The 27,687-nt window shown below is 48.1% G+C and overlaps 1 protein-coding gene across 1 annotated transcript in view; it reads left to right on the top strand.

Moving 5' to 3' along the window:
* Positions 1–27,687, top strand: part of LOC115122266 (extracellular matrix organizing protein FRAS1-like) — a 523,719-nt gene that overhangs the window by 135,967 nt on the left and 360,065 nt on the right. The window contains 3 exon segments of the mRNA XM_065027018.1: positions 450–557; positions 24,527–24,619; positions 26,631–26,790. Coding sequence (XP_064883090.1) covers positions 450–557; positions 24,527–24,619; positions 26,631–26,790 — 361 coding nt within the window.

The raw sequence follows: 27,687 nt of genomic DNA on the forward strand, positions 1-27,687 counted from the left end.
TCCAACCACTCTGCTTTCTCAGAAGAATCAAAGGGGGCCTTTAGTCTCTTTATTTCGGAAACAACAGCCCCACTTTCAGATGTATTAATTCAGGACGTTGTCGGGCTGCGATTGTGTTTGTAAGTGTCACAATAAGACAAAGACACAGGGAAGTGTCTGACAGCAGACGTGACTGTACGATAGCTGTCTTCAATCCCTGTTGAAACGCAAATATCAACCTGCCGTCTGTGTTTGATATTATAATTATAATTCAACCTGACCTGCTTTTTATTCAACTAACTGCCTCTGTTTTGTTTTTAATGGTTTTTGTCTTGGAAACACAGTAAAATAACCTCCTCTGTGGGAACTTGAATAAGTTGAAACACTGCATTGTCAGTAACTCCTCACGACAATGCTTTTCACAACAATGGACTTTATGGACTCACGAATGTTGTTGTTTTTGTTCACAGAACAACACGTCGTGGAGACCAGACTCCTGTCAGGAGTGTACATGCTATGGTGACATCACCATCTGTAAACCTGTTACCTGCCTCAACCCACACTGTGACTTCCAGAGGGTAAGACATAATACAGAGGGAAGGAGGGGGAGGGGGAGGGAAGGAGGAGGGGGGGGCAGGGAGGGAGGGAGGGGGAGGGAAGGAGGGGGGGGGGGGCAGGGCGGGAGGGGGAGGGAGGGGGAGAGAGGGCAGGGGGCAGGGAGGGAGAGAAGAAAGGAAAGAAGGGAGGGACTGGGGGAGGGAGGAGTGAACAAACAAACAAATCAATGAATTAATTAATGAATAATTGATTGAATGAATAGCTGGGTGTCTTATAAACAGTTGTGTGCCCCGTTCCTCCATCCTCGTCTCTCTGTTCTCCTGCATTGATTAGTAATTTAGATGTAAAGCTAACAACACTGTCAGGGCATTCCGTCCAATCTCCTCTGAGACATCCCGTCCAACCTTCAATCTCCTCTGAGACATCCCAACCAACCTCCCCTCTCCTCTGAGACATCGCAACCAACCTCCCCTCTCCTCTGAGACATCCCAACCAACCTCCCCTCTCCTCTGAGACATCCCAACCAACCTCCCCTCTCCTCTGAGACATCCCAACCAACCTCCCCTCTCCTCTGAGACATCCCATCCAACCTCCCCTCTCCTCTGAGACATCCAACCAACCTCACCTCTCCCAAGAGATATCCCAACCAACCTCCCCTCTCCAAAGAGACACCCCAACCAACCTCCCCTCTCCCAAGAGACATCCTATCCAACCTCCTCTCTCCTCTGAGACATCCCATCCAACCTCCCCTCTCCTCTGAGACATCCAACCAACCTCACCTCTCCCAAGAGATATCCCAACCAACCTCCCCTCTCCAAAGAGACACCCCAACCAACCTCCCCTCTCCAAAGAGACATCCTATCCAACCTCCTCTCTCCCCTGAGACATCCCATCCAACCTCCCCTCTCCTCTGAGACATCCAACCAACCTCACCTCTCCCAAGAGATATCCCATCCAACCTCCCCTCTCCTCTGAGACATCCCATCCAACCTCCCCTCTCCCAAGAGACATCCCATCCAACCTCCCCTTTTCTCTGAGACATCCATCCAACCTCCCCTTTTCTCTGAGACATCCCGTCCAACCTCCCCTCTCCTCTGAGACATCCCGTCCAACCTCTTCTATCAGATCTCCTCCTCACCATAGTGTCTTCTATCAGATCTCCTCCTCACCATAGTGTCTTCTATCAGATCTCCTCCTCACCATAGTGTCTTCTATCAGATCTCCTCCTCACCATAATGTCTTCTATCAGATCTCCTCCTCACCATAGTGTCTTCTATCAGATCTCCTCCTCACCATAGTGTCTTCTATCAGATCTCCTCCTCACCATAGTGTCTTCTATCAGATCTCCTCCTCACCATAGTGTCTTCTATCAGATCTCCTCCTCACCATAGTGTCTTCTATCAGATCTCCTCCTCACCATAGTGTCTTCTATCAGATCTCCTCCTCACCATAGTGTGGAGATTTTAGGATGAACACAGCTCTTAAATATTTCAGGTTCTGAACATTTTCCTTATGTTATTCATTTCAAAATGATAACTATTCCCTGTCCCTCATTCCTCTCTGTTCCCTGTCCCTCATTCCTCTCTGTTCTCTGTCCCTCATTCCTTTCTGTTCTCTGTCCCTCATTCCTCTCTGTTCTCTGTCCCTCATTCCTCTCTGTTCTCTGTCCCTCATTCCTCTCTGTTCTCTGTCCCTCATTCCTCTCTGTTCTCTGTTCTCTGTCCCTCATTCCTCTCTGTTCTCTGTTCTCTGTCCATCATTCCTCTCTGTTCTCTGTCCCTCATTCCTCTCTGTTCTCTGTCCCTCAATCCTCTCTGTTCTCTGTCCCTCATTCCTCTCTGTTCTCTGTCCCTCATTCCTCTCTGTTCCCTGTCCCTCATTCCTCTCTGTTCTCTGTCCCTCAATCCTCTCTGTTCTCTGTCCCTCATTCCTCTCTGTTCCCTGTCCCTCATTCCTCTCTGTTCTCTGTCCCTCATTCCTCTCTGTTCTCTGTCCCCCAATCCTCTCTGTTCTCTGTCCCTCATTCCTCTCTGTTCTCTGTCCCTCATTCCTCTCTGTTCTATGTCCCTCATTCCTCTCTGTTCTCTGGCCCTCAAGCCTCTCTGTTCTCTGTCCCTCATTCCTCTCTGTTCTCTGTCCCTCATTCCTCTCTGTTCCCTGTCCCTCATTCCTCTCTGTTCTCTGTCCCTCATTCCTCTCTGTTCTCTGTTCTCTGTCCCTCATTCCTCTCTGTTCTCTGTCCCTCAGTCCTCTCTGTTCTCTGTTGTCTGTCCCTCATTCCTCTCTGTTCTCTGTCCCTCATTCCTCTCTGTTCTCTGTCCCTCATTCCTCTCTGTTCTCTGTCCCTCATTACTCTGTTCTCTGTCCCTCATTCCTCTCTGTTCTCTGTCCCTCATTCCTCTCTGTTCTCTGTCCCTCATTCCTCTCTGTTCTCTGTTCTCTGTCCCTCATTCCTCTCTGTTCTCTGTTCTCTGTCCATCATTCCTCTCTGTTCTCTGTCCCTCATTCCTCTCTGTTCTCTGTCCCTCAATCCTCTCTGTTCTCTGTCCCTCATTCCTCTCTGTTCTCTGTCCCTCATTCCTCTCTGTTCCCTGTCCCTCATTCCTCTCTGTTCTCTGTCCCTCAATCCTCTCTGTTCTCTGTCCCTCATTCCTCTCTGTTCCCTGTCCCTCATTCCTCTCTGTTCTCTGTCCCTCATTCCTCTCTGTTCTCTGTCCCTCAATCCTCTCTGTTCTCTGTCCCTCATTCCTCTCTGTTCTATGTCCCTCATTCCTCTCTGTTCTCTGGCCCTCAAGCCTCTCTGTTCTCTGTCCCTCATTCCTCTCTGTTCTCTGTCCCTCATTCCTCTCTGTTCCCTGTCCCTCATTCCTCTCTGTTCTCTGTCCCTCATTCCTCTCTGTTCTCTGTTCTCTGTCCCTCATTCCTCTCTGTTCTCTGTCCCTCAGTCCTCTCTGTTCTCTGTTGTCTGTCCCTCATTCCTCTCTGTTCTCTGTCCCTCATTCCTCTCTGTTCTCTGTCCCTCATTCCTCTCTGTTCTCTGTCCCTCATTACTCTGTTCTCTGTCCCTCATTCCTCTCTGTTCTCTGTCCCTCATTCCTCTCTGTTCTCTGTCCCTCATTCCTCTCTGTTCTCTGTTCTCTGTCCCTCATTCCTCTCTGTTCTCTGTTCTCTGTCCATCATTCCTCTCTGTTCTCTGTCCCTCATTCCTCTCTGTTCTCTGTCCCTCAATCCTCTCTGTTCTCTGTCCCTCATTCCTCTCTGTTCTCTGTCCCTCATTCCTCTCTGTTCCCTGTCCCTCATTCCTCTCTGTTCTCTGTCCCTCAATCCTCTCTGTTCTCTGTCCCTCATTCCTCTCTGTTCCCTGTCCCTCATTCCTCTCTGTTCTCTGTCCCTCATTCCTCTCTGTTCTCTGTCCCTCAATCCTCTCTGTTCTCTGTCCCTCATTCCTCTCTGTTCTCTGTCCCTCATTCCTCTCTGTTCTCAGTCCCTCATTCCTCTCTGTTCTCTGGCCCTCAATCCTCTCTGTTCTCTGTCCCTCATTCCTCTCTGTTCCCTGTCCCTCATTCCTCTCTGTTCCCTGTCCCTCATTCCTCTCTGTTCTCTGTCCCTCATTCCTCTCTGTTCTCTGTTCTCTGTCCCTCATTCCTCTCTGTTCTCTGTCCCTCAGTCCTCTCTGTTCTCTGTTCTCTGTCCCTCATTCCTCTCTGTTCTCTGTCCCTCATTCCTCTCTGTTCTCTGTCCCTCATTCCTCTCTGTTCTCTGTCCCTCATTACTCTGTTCTCTGTCCCTCATTCCTCTCTGTTCTCTGTCCCTCATTCCTCTCTGTTCTCTGTCCCTCATACCTCTCTGTTCTCTGTCCCTCATTCCTCTCTGTTCTCCGTCCCTCATTCCTCTCTGTTCTCTGTCCCTCATTCCTCTCTGTTCTCTGTTCCCTGTCCCTCATTCCTCTCTGTTCTCTGTCCCTCATTCCTCTCTGTTCCCTGTCCCTCATTCCTCTCTGTTCTCTGTCCCTCATTCCTCTCTGTTCTCTGTCCCTCATTCCTCTCTGTTCTCTGTCCCTCATTCCTCTCTGTTCTCTGCCCCTCATTCCTCTCTGTTCCCTGTCCCTCATTCCTCTCTGTTCTCTGTCCCTCATTCCTCTCTGTTCTCTGTTCTCTGTCCCTCATTCCTCTCTGTTCTCTGTCCCTCAGTCCTCTCTGTTCTCTGTTGTCTGTCCCTCATTCCTCTCTGTTCTCTGTCCCTCATTCCTCTCTGTTCTCTGTCCCTCATTCCTCTCTGTTCTCTGTCCCTCATTACTCTGTTCTCTGTCCCTCATTCCTCTCTGTTCTCTGTCCCTCATTCCTCTCTGTTCTCTGTCCCTCATTCCTCTCTGTTCTCTGTTCTCTGTCCCTCATTCCTCTCTGTTCTCTGTTCTCTGTCCATCATTCCTCTCTGTTCTCTGTCCCTCATTCCTCTCTGTTCTCTGTCCCTCAATCCTCTCTGTTCTCTGTCCCTCATTCCTCTCTGTTCTCTGTCCCTCATTCCTCTCTGTTCCCTGTCCCTCATTCCTCTCTGTTCTCTGTCCCTCAATCCTCTCTGTTCTCTGTCCCTCATTCCTCTCTGTTCCCTGTCCCTCATTCCTCTCTGTTCTCTGTCCCTCATTCCTCTCTGTTCTCTGTCCCTCAATCCTCTCTGTTCTCTGTCCCTCATTCCTCTCTGTTCTCTGTCCCTCATTCCTCTCTGTTCTCAGTCCCTCATTCCTCTCTGTTCTCTGGCCCTCAATCCTCTCTGTTCTCTGTCCCTCATTCCTCTCTGTTCTCTGTCCCTCATTCCTCTCTGTTCCCTGTCCCTCATTCCTCTCTGTTCTCTGTCCCTCATTCCTCTCTGTTCTCTGTTCTCTGTCCCTCATTCCTCTCTGTTCTCTGTCCCTCAGTCCTCTCTGTTCTCTGTTCTCTGTCCCTCATTCCTCTCTGTTCTCTGTCCCTCATTCCTCTCTGTTCTCTGTCCCTCATTCCTCTCTGTTCTCTGTCCCTCATTACTCTGTTCTCTGTCCCTCATTCCTCTCTGTTCTCTGTCCCTCATTCCTCTCTGTTCTCTGTCCCTCATACCTCTCTGTTCTCTGTCCCTCATTCCTCTCTGTTCCCCATCCCTCATTCCTCTCTGTTCTCTGTCCCTCATTCCTCTCTGTTCTCTGTTCCCTGTCCCTCATTCCTCTCTGTTCTCTGTCCCTCATTCCTCTCTGTTCCCTGTCCCTCATTCCTCTCTGTTCTCTGTCCCTCATTCCTCTCTGTTCTCTGTCCCTCATTCCTCTCTGTTCTCTGTCCCTCATTCCTCTCTGTTCCTGTCCCTCATTCCTCTCTGTTCCTGTCCCTCATTCCTCTCTGTTCTCTGTCCCTCATTCCTCTCTGTTCTCTGTCCCTCAGTCCTCTCTGTTCTCTGTTCTCTGTCCCTCATTCCTCTCTGTTCTCTGTTCTCTGTCCCTCATTCCTCTCTGTTCTCTGTCCCTCATTCCTCTCTGTTCTCTGTCCCTCATTCCTCTCTGTTCTCTGTCCCTCATTCCTCTCTGTTCCCTGTCCCTCATTCCTCTCTGTTCCCTGTCCCTCATTCCTCTCTGTTCTCTGTCCCTCATTCCTCTCTGTTCTCTGTCCCTCAGTCCTCTCTGTTCTCTGTTCTCTGTCCCTCATTCCTCTCTGTTCTCTGTTCTCTGTCCCTCATTCCTCTCTGTTCTCTGTCTCTCATTATTCTCTGTTCCCTGTCCCTCATTCCTCTCTGTTCTCTGTCCCTCATTCCTCTCTGTTCCCTGTCCCTCATTCCTCTCTGTTCTCTGTCCCTCATTCCTCTCTGTTCCCTGTCCCTCATTCCTCTCTGTTCTCTGTCCCTCATTCCTCTCTGTTCTCTGTTCTCTGTCCCTCATTCCTCTCTGTTCTCTGTTATCTGTCCCTCATTCCTCTCTGTTCTCTGTCCCTCAGTCCTCTCTGTTCTCTGTTCTCTGTCCCTCATTCCTCTCTGTTCTCTGTCCCTCATTCCTCTCTGTTCTCTGTCCCTCATTCCTCTCTGTTCTCTGTCCCTCATTACTCTGTTCTCTGTCCCTCATTCCTCTCTGTTCTCTGTCCCTCATACCTCTCTGTTCTCTGTCCCTCATTCCTCTCTGTTCTCTGTCCCTCATTCCTCTCTGTTCTCTGTCCCTCATTCCTCTCTGTTCTCTGTTCCCTGTCCCTCATTCCTCTCTGTTCTCTGTCCCTCATTCCTCTCTGTTCCCTGTCCCTCATGCCTCTCTGTTCTCTGTCCCTCATTCCTCTCTGTTCTCTGTCCCTCATTCCTCTCTGTTCTCTGTCCCTCATTCCTCTCTGTTCTCTGTCCCTCATTCCTCTCTGTTCCCTGTCCCTCATGCCTCTCTGTTCTCTGTCCCTCATTCCTCTCTGTTCTCTGTCCCTCATTCCTCTCTGTTCTCTGTCCCTCATTCCTCTCTGTTCTCTGTCCCTCATTCCTCTCTGTTCCCTGTCCCTCATTCCTCTCTGTTCTCTGTCCCTCATTCCTCTCTGTTCTCTGTCCCTCATTCCTCTCTGTTCTCTGTCCCTCATTCCTCTCTGTTCTCTGTCCCTCATTCCTCTCTGTTCTCTGTCCCTCATTCCTCTCTGTTCTCTGTTCTCTGTCCCTCATTCCTCTCTGTTCTCTGTTCTCTGTCCATCATTCCTCTCTGTTCTCTGTCCCTCATTCCTCTCTGTTCTCTGTCCCTCGATCCTCTCTGTTCTCTGTCCCTCATTCCTCTCTGTTCTCTGTCCCTCATTCCTCTCTGTTCTCTGTCCCTCATTCCTCTCTGTTCCCTGTCCCTCATTCCTCTCTGTTCTCTGTCCCTCAATCCTCTCTGTTCTCTGTCCCTCATTCCTCTCTGTTCCCTGTCCCTCATTCCTCTCTGTTCTCTGTCCCTCATTCCTCTCTGTTCTCTGTCCCTCATTCCTCTCTGTTCTCTGTCCCTCAATCCTCTCTGTTCTCTGTCCCTCATTCCTCTCTGTTCTCTGTCCCTCATTCCTCTCTGTTCTCTGTCCCTCAATCCTCTCTGTTCTTGGCCATCATTCCTCTCTGTTCTCTGTTCTCTGTCCCTCAGTCCTCTCTGTTCTCTGTTCTCTGTCCCTCATTCCTCTCTGTTCTCTGTTCTCTGTCCCTCATTCCTCTCTGTTCTCTGTCCCTCATTACTCTCTGTTCTCTGTCCCTCATTCCTCTCTGTTCTCTGTCCCTCATTCCTCTCTGTTCTCTGTCCCTCATTCCTCTCTGTTCTCTGTCCCTCATTCCTCTCTGTTCTCTGTCCCTCATTCCTCTCTGTTCCCTGTCCCTCATTCCTCTCTGTTCTCTGTCCCTCATTCCTCTCTGTTCCCTGTCCCTCATTCCTCTCTGTTCTCTGTCCCTCATTCCTCTCTGTTCTCTGTTATCTGTCCCTCATTCCTCTCTGTTCTCTGTCCCTCAGTCCTCTCTGTTCTCTGTTCTCTGTCCCTCATTCCTCTCTGTTCCCTGTCCCTCATTCCTCTCTGTTCTCTGTCCCTCATTCCTCTCTGTTCTCTGTCCCTCATTACTCTGTTCTCTGTCCCTCATTCCTCTCTGTTCTCTGTCCCTCATTCCTCTCTGTTCTCTGTCCCTCATACCTCTCTGTTCTCTGTCCCTCATTCCTCTCTGTTCTCTGTCCCTCATTCCTCTCTGTTCTCTGTCCCTCATTCCTCTCTGTTCTCTGTTCCCTGTCCCTCATTCCTCTCTGTTCTCTGTCCCTCATTCCTCTCTGTTCCCTGTCCCTCATTCCTCTCTGTCCTCTGTCCCTCATTCCTCTCTGTTCTCTGTCCCTCATTCCTCTCTGTTCTCTGTCCCTCATTCCTCTCTGTTCTCTGTCCCTCATTCCTCTCTGTTCTCTGTTCTCTGTCCCTCATTCCTCTCTGTTCTCTGTCCCTCATTCCTCTCTGTTCTCTGTTCCCTGTCCCTCATTCCTCTCTGTGCTCTGTCCCTCATTCCTCTGTGTTCTCTGTTCTCTGTCCCTCATTCCTCTCTGTGCTCTGTCCCTCATTCCTCTCTGTTCTCTGTTCCCTGTCCCTCATTCCTCTCTGTTCTCTGTCCCTCATTCCTCTCTGTTCCCTGTCCCTCATTCCTCTCTGTTCTCTGTCCCTCATTCCTCTCTGTTCTCTGTCCCTCATTCCTCTCTGTTCTCTGTCCCTCATTCCTCTCTGTTCTCTGTTCTCTGTCCCTCATTCCTCTCTGTTCTCTGTTCTCTGTCCCTCATTCCTCTCTGTTCTCTGTTCTCTGTCCCTCATTCCTCTCTGTTCCCTGTCCCTCATTCCTCTCTGTTCTCTGTCCCTCATTCCTCTCTGTTCTCTGTTCTCTGTACCTCATTCCTCTCTGTTCTCTGTTATCTGTCCCTCATTCCTCTCTGTTCTCTGTCCCTCAGTCCTCTCTGTTCTCTGTTCTCTGTCCCTCATTCCTCTCTGTTCTCTGTCCCTCATTCCTCTCTGTTCTCTGTCCCTCATTCCTCTCTGTTCTCTGTCCCTCATTACTCTGTTCTCTGTCCCTCATTCCTCTCTGTTCTCTGTCCCTCATTCCTCTCTGTTCTCTGTCCCTCATACCTCTCTGTTCTCTGTCCCTCATTCCTCTCTGTTCTCTGTCCCTCATTCCTCTCTGTTCTCTGTTCCCTGTCCCTCATTCCTCTCTGTTCCCTGTCCCTCATTCCTCTCTGTTCTCTGTCCCTCATTCCTCTCTGTTCTCTGTCCCTCATTCCTCTCTGTTCTCTGTCCCTCATTCCTCTCTGTTCTCTGTCCCTCATTCCTCTCTGTTCTCTGTTCTCTGTCCCTCATTCCTCTCTGTTCTCTGTCCCTCATTCCTCTCTGTGCTCTGTCCCTCATTCCTCTCTGTTCTCTGTTCCCTGTCCCTCATTCCTCTCTGTTCTCTGTCCCTCATTCCTCTCTGTTCCCTGTCCCTCATTCCTCTCTGTTCTCTGTCCCTCATTCCTCTCTGTTCTCTGTCCCTCATTCCTCTCTGTTCTCTGTCCCTCATTCCTCTCTGTTCTCTGTTCTCTGTCCCTCATTCCTCTCTGTTCTCTGTTCTCTGTCCCTCATTCCTCTCTGTTCTCTGTTCTCTGTCCCTCATTCCTCTCTGTTCCCTGTCCCTCATTCCTCTCTGTTCTCTGTCCCTCATTCCTCTCTGTTCTCTGTTCTCTGTACCTCATTCCTCTCTGTTCTCTGTTATCTGTCCCTCATTCCTCTCTGTTCTCTGTCCCTCAGTCCTCTCTGTTCTCTGTTCTCTGTCCCTCATTCCTCTCTGTTCTCTGTCCCTCATTCCTCTCTGTTCTTTGTCCCTCATTCCTCTCTGTTCTCTGTCCCTCATTACTCTGTTCTCTGTCCCTCATTCCTCTCTGTTCTCTGTCCCTCATTCCTCTCTGTTCTCTGTCCCTCATACCTCTCTGTTCTCTGTCCCTCATTCCTCTCTGTTCTCTGTCCCTCATACCTCTCTGTTCTCTGTCCCTCATTCCTCTCTGTTCTCTGTTCCCTGTCCCTCATTCCTCTCTGTTCTCTGTCCCTCATTCCTCTCTGTTCCCTGTCCCTCATTCCTCTCTGTTCTCTGTCCCTCATTCCTCTCTGTTCTCTGTCCCTCATTCCTCTCTGTTCTCTGTCCCTCATTCCTCTCTGTTCTCTGTCCCTCATTCCTCTCTGTTCTCTGTTCTCTGTCCCTCATTCCTCTCTGTTCTCTGTCCCTCATTCCTCTCTGTGCTCTGTCCCTCATTCCTCTCTGTTCTCTGTCCCTCATTCCTCTCTGTTCTCTGTTCTCTGTCCCTCATTCCTCTCTGTTCTCTGTCCCTCATTCCTCTCTGTTCTCTGTTCTCTGTCCCTCATTCCTCTCTGTTCTCTGTCCCCCATTCCTCTCTGTTCTCTGTCCCTCAGTCCTCTCTGTTCTCTGTTCTCTGTCCCTAATTCCTCTGTGTTCTCTGTTCTCTGTCCCTCATTCCTCTCTGTTCTCTGTCCCTCATTCCTCTCTGTTCTCTGTCCCTCATTCCTCTCTGTTCTCTGTCCCTCATTCCTCTCTGTTCTCTGTCCCTCATTCCTCTCTGTTCTCTGTCCCTCATTCCTCTCTGTTCTCTGTCCCTCATTCCTCTCTGTTCTCTGTCCCTCAGTCCTCTCTGTACTCTGTCCCTCATTCCTCTCTGTTCTCTGTCCCTCATTCCTCTCTGTTCTCTGTCCCTCATTCCTCTCTGTTCTCTGTCCCTCATTCCTCTCTGTTCTCTGTCCCTCATTCCTCTCTGTTCTCTGTCCCTCATTCCTCTCTGTTCTCTGTTATCTGTCCCTCATTCCTCTCTGTTCTCTGTCCCTCAGTCCTCTCTGTTCTCTGTTCTCTGTCCCTCATTCCTCTCTGTTCTCTGTCCCTCATTCCTCTCTGTTCTTTGTCCCTCATTCCTCTCTGTTCTCTGTCCCTCATTACTCTGTTCTCTGTCCCTCATTCCTCTCTGTTCTCTGTCCCTCATTCCTCTCTGTTCTCTGTCCCTCATACCTCTCTGTTCTCTGTCCCTCATTCCTCTCTGTTCTCTGTCCCTCATTCCTCTCTGTTCCCTGTCCCTCATTCCTCTCTGTTCTCTGTCCCTCATTCCTCTCTGTTCTCTGTTCCCTGTCCCTCATTCCTCTCTGTTCTCTGTCCCTCATTCCTCTCTGTTCTGTTCCCTCTCTGTTCTCTGTCCCTCATTCCTCTCTGTTCTCTGTCCCTCATTCCTCTCTGTTCTCTGTCCCTCATTCCTCTCTGTGCTCTGTCCCTCATTCCTCTCTGTTCTCTGTCCCTCATTCCTCTCTGTTCTCTGTTCTCTGTCCCTCATTCCTCTCTGTTCTCTGTCCCTCATTCCTCTCTGTTCTCTGTTCTCTGTCCCTCCCTCATTCCTCTCTGTTCTCTGTCCCCATTCCTCTCTGTTCTCTGTCCCTCAGTCCTCTCTGTTCTCTGTTCTCTGTCCCTCATTCCTCTGTGTTCTCTGTTCTCTGTCCCTCATTCCTCTCTGTTCTCTGTCCCTCATTCCTCTCTGTTCTCTGTCCCTCATTCCTCTCTGTTCTCTGTCCCTCATTCCTCTCTGTTCTCTGTCCTGTCCTCATTCCTCTCTGTTCTCTGTCCCTCATTCCTCTCTGTTCTCTGTCCCTCATTCCTCTCTGTTCTCTGTCCCTCAGTCCTCTCTGTTCTCTGTCCCTGTCTCTGTTCTCTGTCCTCATTCCTCTGTCCCTCATTCCTCTCTGTTCTCTGTCCCTCATTCCTCTGTTCTCTGTCCCTCTCTGTCCCTCATTCCTCTCTGTTCTCTGTCCCTCATTCCTCTCTGTTCTCTGTCCCTCATTCCTCTCTGTTCTCTGTCCCTCATTCCTCTCTGTTCTCTGTCCCTCATTCCTCTCTGTTCATTCCTCTCTGTTCTCTGTCCCTCATTCCTCTCTGTTCTCTGTCCCTCATTCCTCTCTGTTCTCTGTCCCTCATTCCTCTCTGTTCTCTGTCCCTCATTCCTCTCTGTTCTCTGTCCCTCATTCCTCTCTGTTCTCTGTCCCTCATTCCTGTCCCTCATTCCTCTCTGTTCTCTGTCCCTCATTCCTCTCTGTTCCCTCTGTCCCTCATTCCTCTCTGTTCTCTGTCCCTCATTCCTCTCTGTTCTCTGTCCCTCATTCCTCTCTGTTCTCTGTCCCTCATTCCTCTCTGTTCTCTGTTCTCTGTCCCTCATTCCTCTCTGTTCTCTGTTCTCTGTCCCTCATTCCTCTCTGTTCTCTGTTCATCTCTCTGTCCTGTCCCTCATTCCTCTCTGTTCTCTGTCCCTCATTCCTCTCTGTTCTCTGTCCCTCATTCCTCTCTGTTCTCTGTTCTCTGTCCCTCATTCCTCTCTGTTCTCTGTTATCTGTCCTGTCCCTCATTCCTCTCTGTTCTCTGTCCCTCAGTCCTCTCTGTTCTCTGTTCTCTGTCCCTCATTCCTCTCTGTTCTCTGTCCCTCATTCCTCTCTGTTCTTTGTCCCTCATTCCTCTCTGTTCTCTGTCCCTCATTACTCTGTTCTCTGTCCCTCATTCCTCTCTGTTCTCTGTCCCTCATTCCTCTCTGTTCTCTGTCCCTCATTCCTCTCTGTTCTCTGTCCCTCATTCCTCTCTGTTCTCTGTCCCTCATTCCTCTCTGTTCTCTGTCCCTCATTCCTCTCTGTTCTCTGTTCCCTGTCCCTCATTCCTCTCTGTTCTCTGTCCCTCATTCCTCTCTGTTCCCTGTCCCTCATTCCTCTCTGTTCTCTGTCCCTCATCATTCCTCTCTGTTCTCTGTCCCTCATTCCTCTCTGTTCTCTGTCCCTCATTCCTCTCTGTTCTCTGTCCCTCATTCCTCTCTGTTCTCTGTTCTCTGTCCCTCATTCCTCTCTGTTCTCTGTCCCTCATTCCTCTCTGTTCTCTGTCCCTCATTCCTCTCTGTTCTCTGTCCCTCATTCCTCTCTGTTCTCTGTTCTCTGTCCCTCATTCCTCTCTGTTCTCTGTCCCTCATTCCTCTCTGTTCCCTCTTCCTCTCTGTTCTCTGTCCCTCATTCCTCTCTGTTCTCTGTCCCCATTCCTCTCTGTTCTCTGTCCCTCATTCCTCTCTCTCTGTTCATCTGTTCTCTGTCCCTAATTCCTCTCTGTTCTCTGTTCTTCCTCTCTGTTCTCTGTCCCTCATTCCTCTCTGTTCTCTGTCCCTCATTCCTCTCTGTTCTCTGTCCCTCATTCCTCTCTGTTCTCTGTCCCTCATTCCTCTCTGTTCTCTGTCCCTCATTCCTCTCTGTTCTCTGTCCCTCATTCCTCTCTGTTCTCTGTCCCTCATTCCTCTCTGTTCTCTGTCCCTCATTCCTCTCTGTTCTCTGTCCCTCATTCCTCTCTGTCCTGTCCCTCATTCCTCTCTGTTCTCTGTCCCTCATTCCTCTCTGTTCTCTGTCCCTCATTCCTCTCTGTTCTCTGTCCCCCTCATTCCTCTCTGTTCCTGTCCCTCATTCCTCTCTGTTCTCTGTCCCTCATTCCTCTCTGTTCTCTGTTCTCTGTCCTCATTCCTCTCTGTTCTCTGTCCCTCATTCCTCTCTGTTCTCTGTCCCTCATTCCTCTCTGTTCTCTGTCCCTCATTCCTCTCTGTTCTCTGTTCTCTGTCCCTCATTCCTCTCTGTTCTCTGTCCCTCATTCCTCTCTGTTCCCTGTCCCTCATTCCTCTCTGTTCTCTGTCCCTCATTACTCTGTTCTCTGTCCTCATTCCTCTCTGTTCTCTGTCCCTCATTCCTCTCTGTTCTCTGTCCCTCATTCCTCTCTGTTCTCTCTCTGTTCATTCCTCTCTGTTCCTGTCCCCATTCCTCTCTGTTCTCTGTCCCTCATTCCTCTCTGTTCTCTGTCCTCATTCCTCTCTGTTCTCTGTTCCCTGTCCCTCATTCCTCTCTGTTCTCTGTCCCTCATTCCTCTCTGTTCCCTGTCCTGTCTCATTCCTCTCTGTTCTCTGTCCCTCATTCCTCTCTGTTCTCTGTCCCTCATTCCTCTCTGTTCTCTGTCCCTCATTCCTCTCTGTTCTCTGTCCCTCATTCCTCTCTGTTCTCTGTTCTCTGTCCCTCATTCCTCTCTGTTCTCTGTCCCTCATTCCTCTCTGTGCTCTGTCCCTCATTCCTCTCTGTTCTCTGTCCCTCATTCCTCTCTGTTCTCTGTTCTCTGTCCCTCATTCCTCTCTGTTCTCTGTCCCTCATTCCTCTCTGTTCTCTGTTCTCTGTCCCTCATTCCTCTCTGTTCTCTGTCCCCCATTCCTCTCTGTTCTCTGTCCCTCAGTCCTCTCTGTTCTCTGTTCTCTGTCCCTAATTCCTCTGTGTTCTCTGTTCTCTGTCCCTCATTCCTCTCTGTTCTCTGTCCCTCATTCCTCTCTGTTCTCTGTCCTGTCCCTCATTCCTCTCTGTTCTCTGTCCCTCATTCCTCTCTGTTCTCTGTCCTCATTCCTCTCTGTTCTCTGTCCCTCATTCCTCTCTGTTCTCTGTCCCTCATTCCTCTCTGTTCTCTGTCCCTCAGTCCTCTCTGTTCTCTGTCCCTCATTCCTCTCTGTTCTCTGTCCCTCATTCCTCATTCTCTCTGTTCTCTGTCCCTCATTCCTCTCTGTTCTCTGTCCCTCATTCCTCTCTGTTCTCTGTCCCTCATTCCTCTCTGTTCTCTGTCCCTCATTCCTCTCTGTTCTCTGTCCCTCATTCCTCTCTGTTCTCTGTTCTCTGTCCCTCATTCCTCTCTGTTCTCTGTCCCTCATTCCTCTCTGTTCCCTGTCCCTCATTCCTCTCTGTTCTCTGTCCCTCATTCCTCTCTGTTCTCTGTCCCTCATTCCTCTCTGTTCTCTGTCCCTCATTCCTCTCTGTTCTCTGTTCTCTGTCCCTCATTCCTCTCTGTTCTCTGTCCCTCAATCCTCTCTGTTCTCTGTCCCTCATTCCTCTCTGTTCTCTGTCCCTCATTCCTCTCTGTTCTCTGTTCTGTCCCTCATTCCTCTCTGTTCTCTGTCCCTCATTCCTCTCTGTTCTCTGTCCCTCATTCCTCTCTGTTCCCTGTCCCTCATTCCTCTCTGTTCTCTGTCCCTCATTCCTCTCTGTTCTCTGTCCCTCATTCCTCTCTGTTCTGTCCCTCATTCCTCTCTGTTCTCTGTCCCTCATTCCTCTCTGTTCTCTGTCCCTCATTCCTCTCTGTTCTCTGTCCCTCATACCTCTCTGTTCTCTGTCCCTCATTCCTCTCTGTTCTCTGTCCCTCATTCCTCTCTGTTCTCTGTCCCTCTTTCCTCTCTGTTCTCTGTTCATTCCTCTCTGTCCTGTCCCTCATTCCTCTCTGTTCTCTGTCCCTCATTCCTCTCTGTTCCCTGTCCCTCATTCCTCTCTGTTCTCTGTCCCTCATTCCTCTCTGTTCTCTGTCCCTCATTCCTCTCTGTTCTCTGTCCCTCATTCCTCTCTGTTCTCTGTCCCTCATTCCTCTCTGTCCCTCATTCTCTGTTCTCTGTCCCTCATCTCTGTTCCTGTTCTCATTCCTCTCTGTTCTCTGTTCTCTGTCCCCCTCATTCCTCTCTGTTCTCTGTCCCTCATTCCTCTCTGTTCTCTGTCCCTCATTCCTCTCTGTTCTCTGTCCCTCATTCCTCTCTGTTCTCTGTCCCTCATTCCTCTCTGTTCTCTGTCCCTCATTCCTCTCTGTTCTCTGTTCTCTGTCCCTCGTTCCTCTCTGTTCTCTGTTCTCTGTCCCTCATTCCTCTCTGTTCCCTGTCCCTCATTCCTCTCTGTTCTCTGTCCCTCATTCCTCTCTGTTCTCTGTCCCTCATTCCTCTCTGTTCTCTGTCCCTCATTCCTCTCTGTTCTCTGTCCCTCATTCCTCTCTGTTCTCTGTCCCTCATTCCTCTCTGTTCTCTGTCCCTCATTCCTCTCTGTTCTCTGTCCCTCATTCCTCTCTGTTCTCTGTCCTCATTCCTCTCTGTTCTCTGTCCCTCATTCCTCTCTGTTCTCTGTCCCTCATTCCTCTCTGTTCTCTGTCCCTCATTCCTCTCTGTTCCCTGTCCCTCATTCCTCTCTGTTCTCTGTCCCTCATTCCTCTCTGTTCTCTGTTCTCTGTCCCTCATTCCTCTCTGTTCTCTGTCCCTCATTCCTCTCTGTTCTCTGTTCTCTGTCCCTCATTCCTCTCTGTTCTCTGTCCCCATTCCTCTCTGTTCTCTGTCCCTCAGTCCTCTCTGTTCTCTGTTCTCTGTCCCTAATTCCTCTGTGTTCTCTGTTCTCTGTCCCTCATTCCTCTCTGTTCTCTGTCCCTCATTCCTCTCTGTTCTCTGTCCCTCATTCCTCTCTGTTCTCTGTCCCTCATTCCTCTCTGTTCTCTGTCCCTCATTCCTCTCTGTTCTTCTGTCCTGTCTCAGTCCTCTCTGTTCTGTCCCTCATTCCTCTCTGTTCTCTGTCCCTCATTCCTCTCTGTTCTCTGTCCCTCATTCCTCTCTGTTCTCTGTCCCTCATTCCTCTCTGTTCTCTGTCCCTCATTCCTCTCTGTTCTCTGTTCTCTGTCCCTCATTCCTCTCTGTTCTCTGTCCCTCATTCCTCTCTGTTCTCTGTCCCTCAATCCTCTCTGTTCTCTGTCCCTCATTCCTCTCTGTTCTCTGTCCCTCATTCCTCTCTGTTCTCTGTCCCTCATTCCTCTCTGTTCTCTGTCCCTCATTCCTCTCTGTTCTCTGTCCCTCATTCCTCTCTGTTCTCTGTCCCTCATTCCTCTCTGTTCTCTGTCCCTCATTCCTCTCTGTTCTCTGTTCTCTGTCCCTCATTCCTCTCTGTTCTCTGTCCCTCATTCCTCTCTGTTCTCTGTCCCTCATACCTCTCTGTTCTCTGTCCCTCATTCCTCTCTGTTCTCTGTCCCTCATTCCTCTCTGTTCTCTGTCCCTCTTTCCTCTCTGTTCTCTGTTCCCTGTCCCTCATTCCTCTCTGTTCTCTGTCCCTCATTCCTCTCTGTTCCCTGTCCCTCATTCCTCTCTGTTCTCTGTCCCTCATTCCTCTCTGTTCTCTGTCCCTCATTCCTCTCTGTTCTCTGTCCCTCATTCCTCTCTGTTCTCTGTCCCTCATTCCTCTCTGTTCTCTGTCCCTCATTCCTCTCTGTTCTCTGTTCTCTGTTCCTCATTCCTCTCTGTTCTCTGTTCCCTGTCCCTCATTCCTCTCTGTTCTCTGTCCCTCATTCCTCTCTGTTCCCTGTCCCTCATTCCTCTCTGTTCTCTGTCCCTCATTCCTCTCTGTTCTCTGTCCCTCATTCCTCTCTGTTCTCTGTCCCCTCTCATTCCTCTCATTTCTCTGTTCTCTGTCCCTCATTCCTCTCTGTTCTCTGTTCTCTGTCCCTCATTCCTCTCTTCTCTGTTCCCTGTCCCCCTCATTCCTCTCTGTTCTCTGTCCCTCATTCCTCTCTGTTCTCTGTCCCTCATTCCTCTCTGTTCCTGTCCCTCATTCCTCTCTCTGTTCTCTGTCCCTCATTCCTCTCTGTTCTCTGTCCCTCATTCCTCTCTGTTCTCTGTCCCTCATTCCTCTCTGTTCTCTGTCCCTCATTCCTCTCTGTTCTCTGTCCGTCATTCCTCTCTGTTCTCTGTCCCTCATTCCTCTCTGTTCTCTGTCCCTCATTCCTCTCTGTTCTCTGTCCCTCATTCCTCTCTGTTCTCTGTCCCTCATTCCTCTCTGTTCTCTGTCCCTCATTCCTCTCTGTTCTCTGTTCTCTGTCCCTCATTCCTCTCTGTTCTCTGTCCCTCATTCCTCTCTGTTCTCTGTTCTCTGTCCCTCATTCCTCTCTGTTCTCTGTCCCCCATTCCTCTCTGTTCTCTGTCCCTCAGTCCTCTCTGTTCTCTGTTCTCTGTCCCTAATTCCTCTGTGTTCTCTGTTCTCTGTCCCTCATTCCTCTCTGTTCTCTGTCCCTCATTCCTCTCTGTTCTCTGTCCCTCATTCCTCTCTGTTCTCTGTCCCTCATTCCTCTCTGTTCTCTGTCCCTCATTCCTCTCTGTTCTCTGTCCCTCATTCCTCTCTGTTCTCTGTCCCTCATTCCTCTCTGTTCTCTGTCCCTCATTCCTCTCTGTTCTCTGTCCCTCAGTCCTCTCTGTACTCTGTCCCTCATTCCTCTCTGTTCTCTGTCCCTCATTCCTCTCTGTTCTCTGTCCCTCATTCCTCTCTGTTCTCTGTCCCTCATTCCTCTCTGTTCTCTGTCCCTCATTCCTCTCTGTTCTCTGTCCCTCATTCCTCTCTGTTCTCTGTTCTCTGTCCCTCATTCCTCTCTGTTCTCTGTCCCTCATTCCTCTCTGTTCTCTGTTCTCTGTCCCTCATTCCTCTCTGTTATCTGTCCCTCATTCCTCTCTGTTCCCTGTCCCTCATTCCTCTCTGTTCTCTGTCCCTCATTCCTCTCTGTTCTCTGTCCCTCATTCCTCTCTGTTCCCTGTCCCTCATTCCTCTCTGTTCTCTGTCCCTCATTCCTCTCTGTTCTCTGTCCCTCATTCCTCTCTGTTCTCTGTCCCTCAATCCTCTCTGTTCTCTGTCCCTCATTCCTCTCTGTTCTCTGTCCCTCATTCCTCTCTGTTCTCTGTCCCTCATTCCTCTCTGTTCTCTGTCCCTCATTACTCTCTGTTCTCTGTCCCTCATTCCTCTCTGTTCTCTGTCCCTCATTCCTCTCTGTTCTCTGTCCCTCAATCCTCTCTGTTCTCTGTCCCTCATTCCTCTCTGTTCCCTGTCCCTCATTCCTCTCTGTTCCCTGTCCCTCATTCCTCTCTGTTCTCTGTCCCTCATTCCTCTCTGTTCCCTGTCCCTCATTCCTCTCTGTTCTCTGTCCCTCATTCCTCTCTGTTCTCTGTCCCTCATTCCTCTCTGTTCTCTGTTCTCTGTCCCTCATTCCTCTCTGTTCTCTGTCCCTCATTCCTCTCTGTTCTCTGTCCCTCATTCCTCTCTGTTCTCTTTCCCTCATTCCTCTCTGTTCTCTGTCCCTCATTCCTCTCTGTTCTCTGTTCTCTGTCCCTCATTCCTCTCTGTTCTCTGTCCCTCATTCCTCTCTGTTCTCTGTTCTCTGTCCCTCATTCCTCTCTGTTCTCTGTCTCTCATTCCTCTCTGTTCTCTGTCCCTCATTCCTCTCTGTTCTCTGTCCCTCATTCCTCTCTGTTCTCTGTCCCTCATTACTCTCTGTTCTATGTCCCTCATTCCTCTCTGTTCTCTGTCCCTCATTCCTCTCTGTTCTCTGTCCCTCATTCCTCTCTGTTCTCTGTCCCTCATTCCTCTCTGTTCTCTGCCCCTCATTCTTCTCTGTTCTCTGTCCCTCATTCCTCTCTGTTCTCTGTCCCTCATTCCTCTCTGTTCTCTGTCCCTCATTCCTCTCTGTTCTCTGTCCCTCATTCCTCTCTGTTCTCTGTCCCTCATTCCTCTCTGTTCTCTGTCCCTCATTCCTCTCTGTTCTCTGTCCCTCATTCCTCTCTGTTCCCTGTCCCTCATTCCTCTCTGTTCTCTGTCCCTCATTCCTCTCTGTTCTCTGTTCTCTGTCCATCATTCCTCTCTGTTCTCTGTAATCATGTCCATTTGTTGGTATTTTTCAATAATAAGAAAAGCAAATGAATGAATGAAGAATGAATGTATGAATGAAGAAAATGATGTGTGATGCAGGAGGAGAGGTGGGGGAGGAAGGTCACACTAGAAAGACATAATGATTATGTGATGCAGGAGGAGAGATGGGGGAGGTAGTGATGATGTGTGATGCAGGAGGAGAGGTGGGGGAGGTAGTTCACCCTAGAAAGACAAAATGATGTGTGATGCAGGAGGAGAGATTGGGGAGGTAGTTCACACTAGACAGACAGAATGATGATGTGTGATGCAGGAGGAGAGATGGGGGAGGTAGTTCACCCTAGAAAGGCAGAATGATGATGTGATGCAGGAGGAGAGATGGGGGAGGTAGTTCACCCTAGAAAGACAGAATGATGATGTGTGATGCAGGAGGAGAGATGGGGGAGGTAGTTCACACTAGAAAGACAGAATGATGATGTGATGCAGGAGGAGAGATGGGGGAGGTAGTGATGATGTGTGATGCAGGAGGAGAGGTGGGGGAGGTAGTTCACACTAGAAAGACAAAATGATGTGTGATGCAGGAGGAGAGGTGGGGGAGGAAGGTCACACTAGAAAGACATAATGATTATGTGATGCAGGAGGAGAGATGGGGGAGGTAGTGATGATGTGTGATGCAGGAGGAGAGGTGGGGGAGGTAGTTCACCCTAGAAAGACAAAATGATGTGTGATGCAGGAGGAGCGATTGGGGAGGTAGTTCACACTAGACAGACATAATGATGATGTGTGATGCAGGAGGAGAGATGGGGGAGGTAGTTCACACTAGAAAGACAGAATGATGATGTGTGATGCAGGAGGAGAGATGGGGGAGGTAGTGATGATGTGTGATGCAGGAGGAGAGATGGGGGAGGTAGTTCACACTAGAAAGACAGAATGATGATGTGATGCAGGAGGAGAGATGGGGGAGGTAGTTCACACTAGAAAGACAGAATGATTATGTGTGATGCAGGAGGAGAGATGGGGGAGGTAGTGATGATGTGTGATGCAGGAGGAGAGATGGGGGAGGTAGTTCACACTAGAAAGACATAATGATGATGTGTGATGCAGGAGGAGAGATGGGGGAGGTAGTTCACACTAGAAAGACATAATGATGATGTGTGATGCAGGAGGAGAGATGGGGGAGGTAGTGATGATGTGTGATGCAGGAGGAGAGGTGGGGGAGGTAGTTCACACTAGAAAGACAGAATGATGATGTGATGCAGGAGGAGAGATGGGGGAGGTAGTTCACCCTAGAAAGACAGAATGATGATGTGTGATGCAGGAGGAGAGATGGGGGAGGTAGTTCACACTAGAAAGACAAAATTATGATGTGTGATGCAGGAGGAGAGGTGGGGGAGGTAGTTCACACTAGAAAGACAGAATGATGATGTGATGCAGGAGGAGAGATGGGGGAGGTAGTGATGATGTGTGATGCAGGAGGAGAGGTGGGGGAGGTAGTTCACACTAGAAAGGCAGAATGATGATGTGATGCAGGAGGAGAGATGGGGGAGGTAGTTCACACTAGAAAGGCAGAATGATGATGTGTGATGCAGGAGGAGAGGTGGGGGAGGTAGTTCACACTAGAAAGACAGAATGATGATGTGATGCAGGAGGAGAGATGGGGGAGGTAGTTCACACTAGAAAGGCAGAATGATGATGTGATGCAGGAGGAGAGATGGGGGAGGTAGTTCACACTAGAAAGGCAGAATGATGATGTGATGCAGGAGGAGAGATGGGGGAGGTAGTTCACACTAGAAAGACAGAATGATGATGTGATGCAGGAGGAGAGATGGGGGAGGTAGTTCACACTAGAAAGACAGAATGATGATGTGATGCAGGAGGAGAGGTGGGGGAGGAAGGTCACACTAGAAAGACAGAATGATGATGTGATGCAGGAGGAGAGGTGGGGGAGGTAGTGATGATGTGTGATGCAGGAGGAGAGGTGGGGAGGTAGTTCACACTAGAAAGACAGAATGATGATGTGATGCAGGAGGAGAGGTGGGGGAGGTAGTGATGATGTGTGATGCAGGAGGAGAGGTGGGGGAGGTAGTTCACACTAGAAAGACAGAATGATGATGTGATGCAGGAGGAGAGGTGGGGGAGGTAGTGATGATGTGTGATGCAGGAGGAGAGGTGGGGGAGGTAGTTCACACTAGAAAGACAGAATGATGATGTGATGCAGGAGGAGAGATGGGGGAGGTAGTGATGATGTGTGATGCAGGAGGAGAGATGGGGGAGGTAGTTCACACTAGAAAGACAGAATGATGATGTGTGATGCAGGAGGAGAGGTGGGGGAGGAAGGTCACACTAGAAAGACATAATGATGATGTGATGCAGGAGGAGAGATGGGGGAGGTAGTTCACACTAGACAGACAGAATGATGATGTGTGATGCAGGAGGAGAGGTGGGGGAGGTAGTGATGATGTGTGATGCAGGAGGAGAGGTGGGGGAGGTAGTTCACACTAGACAGACATAATGATGATGTGATGCAGGAGGAGAGATGGGGGAGGTAGTGATGATGTGTGATGCAGGAGGAGAGGTGGGGGAGGTAGTTCACACTAGAAAGACAGAATGATGATGTGTGATGCAGGAGGAGAGGTGGGGGAGGTAGTTCACACTAGAAAGGCAGAATGATGATGTGTGATGCAGGAGGAAAGATGAGGGAGGTAGTTCACTCTTTCTCTGAAACACCCAGTATATCCGCTCGTTTCAATTCAAATCAATTTAGGAATTTAACCAAATTCCAATTCAACATTTTCGTCATCGAAAAGCATTTAATTTTTTTTTGTTTAACCTTTATTTATACAGTTTTTTCTCATTGAGGTAACATCTCTTTTCCAAGAGAGACCTGGTCCAATAGCAGCAGGGAGAACAACGTTTCAGACAAAACAACCTACATACACTAACACAACATTAAACACACATACAGTACAACAACAAGAGACACCTGGTCCAATAGCAGCAGGGAGAACAACGTTTCAGACAAAACAACCTACATACACTAACACAACATTAAACACAACACACATACAGTACAACAACAAGAGAGACCTGGTCCAATAGCAGCAGGGAGAACAACGTTTCAGACAAAACAACCTACATACACTAACACAACATTAAACACAACACACATACAGTACAACAACAAGAGACACCTGGTCCAATAGCAGCAGGGAGAACAACGTTTCAGACAAAACAACCTACATACACTAACACAACATTAAACACACATACAGTACAACAACAAGAGACACCTGGTCCAATAGCAGCAGGGAGAACAACGTTTCAGACAAAACAACCTACATACACTAACACAACATTAAACACAACTATAAACACACATACAGTACAACAATAACATATTACATTAAAAACCCAAACATCTGGACTAAAAACAATTACACTCTTCTCTGATATATTTAGTCGTGGCTAAAAGTTTTGAGAATGACACGAAAATTAATTTTCACAAAGTCTGCTGCCTCAGTTTGTATGATGGCAATTTGCATATTCTCCAGAATGTTACGAAGAGTGATCAGATGAATTGCAATTAAGTCCCTCTTTGCCATGCAAATTAACTGAATCTCCCCTAAAAACATTTCCACTGCATTTCAGCCCTGCCACAAAAGGACCAGCTGACATCATGTCAGTGATTATCTCATAAACACAGCTGTGAGTGTTGACGAGGACAAGGCTGGAGATCACTCTGTCATGCTGATTGAGTTTGAATAACAGACTGGAAGCTTCAAAAGGAGGGTGGTGCTTGGATTCATTGTTCTTCCTCTGTCAACCATGGTTACCTGCAAGGAAACATGTGCCGTCATCATTGCTTTGCACAAAAGGGGCTTCACCTGGCAAGTTTATTGCTGCCAGTAAGATTTCACATAAATCAACCATTTATCAGATCATCAAGAACTTCAAGGAGAGCGGTTCAATTGTTGTGAAGAAGGCTTCAGGGCGCCCAAGAAAGTCCAGCAAGCGCTAGGACCGTCTCCCAAAGTTGATTCAGTCGAAAGGATCGGGGAACCACCAGTACAGAGCTTGCTCAGGAATGGCAGCAGGCAGGTGTGAGTGCATCTGCAAGCACAGTGAGGCGAAGACTTTTGGAGGATGGCCTGGTGTCAAGAAGGGCAGCAAAGAAGCCACTTCTCTCCAGGAAAAACATCAGGGACAGACTGATATTGTGCAAAAGGTACAGGGATTGGACTGCTGAGGACTGGGGTCAGAAGTTAATTGACAGCATGCCAGGGCGGATTGCAGAGGTCTTGAAAAAGAAGGGTCAACACTGCAAATATTGACTCTGCATCAACCTCATGTAATTGTCAATAAAAGCCTTTGACACTTATGAAATGCTTGTAATTATACTTCAGTATGCCATAGTAACATCTGACAAAAATATCTAAAGACACTGAGACAGCAAACTTTGTGGAAATTCATATTTGTGTCATTCTCAAAACTTTCGGCCACGACTGTACATCGATCAAGTGTTTAAACTCCACCAACCAAATTAGATCATCACATTTTAAAATGTTCAGGAGAGAATTCCAGGACCACGGAGCTAAGTAACTAAAACTATTTCTACCATGACCTGTTCTAATTTCTTGGTACTGTCAGAAGCAAATGAGAATGGGACCGTAGTTGATATCTATTTACTGACCTGACTAAGAAAGAACAGAGATAAAATGGCATTTTACCCAAAATGGCCTTTAAGAGAAATGGAGTTGGATTTTCCTGAATTGACTGTAATTGAAATAGAATCGACCTTTTAACCACAGATCACATTTTGTCTTCAGTTCTGTTTAAATGAATCTGTCTCTATATGTTCCTGTTTTATTGTATTTTTCACTAAAGGGTTATAAAAATAGACCAAAGGAGAAGAGCCATTCACAGTTCTCTTTCCATCCTGCATTAACATGGTTGTCAACTACAAGGAACTGATACTGTATTCTGTCTGTGTGTCTCCCCAGGGAGAGCGGTTGAGGATCCCTCCCAACCAGTGTTGTCCAGAGTGCCTGCCCTCCTCCCAGGGCTCTTGTCAGCATAAAGAAGCTGTTTATGGGGTCAGTAGGTGATACGGTCCACTGTGGAGGACCAGAGAAAACATCTGTCTTCCCCTCTCCTCTCCTCTCCTCTCCTCTCCTCTCCTCTCCTCTCCTCTCCTCTCCTCTCCTCTCCTCTATCCCATCTTCTCTCCTCCCTCCTCTCCTCTCCTCTGTCCCCTCTTCTCTCCTCTGTCCCCTCTCTCTCCTCTCTCCTCTCCTCTCCTCTGTCCCCTCTTCTCTCCTCTCTCCTCTCCTCTGTCCCCTCCTCTCTCCTCTCCTCTCTCCTCTCCCCTCTAACCCTCTCCCCTCTCCTCTCTCCTCTCCCCTCTAACCCTCTCCTCTCCTCTCTCCCCTCTCAAAACACAATCTCTTTCTTGTTAGCTCCTCCTCTTTCGCCATCTCACACAGAGTCTATGTCCCAAATCACACCCTATTCTCTGTTTAGTGCACTACTTTTGACCAGAACCCTAAGGGCCATTGGTGGTGCACTACTGTATGTAGTGAATAGTGTGCCATTTGGGAGCAACAAGAGAGAGCTGGCTGGCGGCCAATCTTTTTTTTAGGTAGAACAAGCTTCCTAACAAGCCTCTTTGGCCTGAGGTTTAGGATTCCATTGGTGTCTCTGAAGCATCAAGTGTCTTTCACACTTTTCAGGCAGGGAACTCGTGTTTCTTTAGAGGGTCTGCCTGGGTCTTCCAAAAGCTCTCTGTGGGTTGGTGAAGGGGAGAGGAGATTAAACTGTATTCGGGTAAATGTGGCAGAATAATGATTTATGTTGTTATTTACTGAAGGTTGTGTTCAACATTTATTTTAGATTGGGGCTAGGAAGGTGAAACACTGGAGTAGAGATTTATAGATTACTGATAGATTACATTACACTGGAGTAGAGATTTATAGATTACTGATAGATTACATTATACTGGAGTAGAGATTTATAGATTACTGATAGATTACATTATACTGGAGTAGAGATTTATAGATTACTGATAGATTACATTATACTGGAGTAGAGATTTATAGATTACATTATACTGGAGTAGAGATTTATAGATTACTGATAGATTACATTACACTGGAGTAGAGATTTATAGATTACTGATAGATTACATTACACTGGAGTAGAGATTTATAGATTACTGATAGATTACATTATACTGGAGTAGAGATTTATAGATTACTGATAGATTACATTATACTGGAGTAGAGATTTATAGATTACTGATAGATTACATTACACTGGAGTAGAGATTTATAGATCACTGATAGATTACATTATACTGGAGTAGAGATTTATAGATTACTTATAGATTACATTATACTGGAGTAGAGATTTATAGATTACTGATAGATTACATTATACTGGAGTAGAGATTTATAGATTACTGATAGATTACATTACACTGGAGTAGAGATTTATAGATTACATTATACTGGAGTAGAGATTTATAGATTATTTATAGATTACATTATACTGGAGTAGAGATTTATAGATTACTTATAGATTACATTATACTGGAGTAGAGATTTATAGATTACTGATAGATTACATTACACTGGAGTAGAGATTTATAGATTACATTATACTGGAGTAGAGATTTATAGATTAGTGGTCAAGATTACATTTTCTGTCTGTCTGTCTGTCTGTCTGTCTGTCTGTCTGTCTGTCTGTCTGTCTGTCTGTCTGTCTGTCTGTCTGTCTGTCTGTCTGGTCTGTCTGTCTGTCTGTCTGTCTGTCTGTCAGTCAGTCAGTCAGTCAGTCAGTCAGTCAGTCAGTCTGTCTGTCTGTCTGTCTGTCTGTCTGTCTGTCTGTCTGTCTGTCTGTCTGTATATATGTATGTCTCTCTCTATCTCTCTATTTCTCTCTCCCTCTCTCAATTCAATTCAATTCAAGGGCTTTATTGGCATGGGAAACATATGTTAACATTGCCAAAGCAAGTGAGGTAGATTATATACAAAAGTTAAATAAACAATAAAAATGAAGAGTAAACATTACTCCCTCCCTCCCTCCCCACCATCCACCCATCCACAGCATGACAGTCAGTGGAGTGCCTCCCAGTGCCAGCTGTGTGTGTGTTCTGGGGGTAGTGTATCCTGTAGACAGAGACCCTGTCCTCCTCTCACCTGCCCCCCAGACCAGACTGCCTTCACCCCCACCGGAGACTGCTGTCCCAAGTGTGTCCGCAGTGGAGGTAAGTTTCATACCAACTCTGCTTTACTTTCCAGTTTAACGCCTCAAAATGGCCTCCAAAGCAACAACAGATCCAGGTCATCTGTCATCAAAATGGCAAATTGAATCCAATAGAAGCCATACTCTTTCAGGCAGGGACCAGAGCTAGGCAGAGGGGCGGTATTGCCTGTACTGTGGTTGGCATAATATGATGTGTAATACTGTTGCCAACCCTTGGGGAAAGCCTGCCAGACTCGGAGTCTGTTTGAGCCGTTGCCTGAGGACTTCAAAAGGTTAGCTGATGTCTGTCAGTTATATTATTTATATGTTGTGGTTGCCCCCTGCAGCGCTACGCTTGGCGGCTACATACCTGAACTGGGAATTCCCTTTGCTATTACAAATCTGACGCTGTAAATCCTATAAAGATCTCACCTCAACTTCAGGTGGGATTTCTTTCCAGCGTCTTTGCCTGGCTGACTTCATCGCAGACCTACATTCAAAGAAAAACAACAATATGGGTTTATATATATATATATATGGTTAGGACATCTACTTGGTGCATGACACAAGTCATTATTCCAACAATTGTTTACAGACTGATTATTTCACTTATAATTCACTGTATCACAATTCCAGTGGGTCAGAAGTTTACATACACTAAGTTGACTGTGCCTTTAAACAGCTTGGAAAATTCCAGAAAATTATGTCATGGCTTTAGAAGCTTCTGAAAGGCTAATTGACATAATTTGAGTCAATTGGAGGTGTACCTGTGGATGTATTTCAAGGCCTACCTTCAAACTTAGTGTCTCTTTGCTTGACATCATGGGAAAATCAAAAGAAATCAGCCAAGACTCCCGAAAAAAAATTGTAGACCTCCACAAATCTGGTTCATCCTTGGGAGCAATTTCCAAATGCCCGA

Source organism: Oncorhynchus nerka, linkage group LG13 (genome assembly GCF_034236695.1).
Source record: "Oncorhynchus nerka isolate Pitt River linkage group LG13, Oner_Uvic_2.0, whole genome shotgun sequence".
NCBI classification, from domain to species: Eukaryota; Metazoa; Chordata; class Actinopteri; order Salmoniformes; family Salmonidae; genus Oncorhynchus; species Oncorhynchus nerka.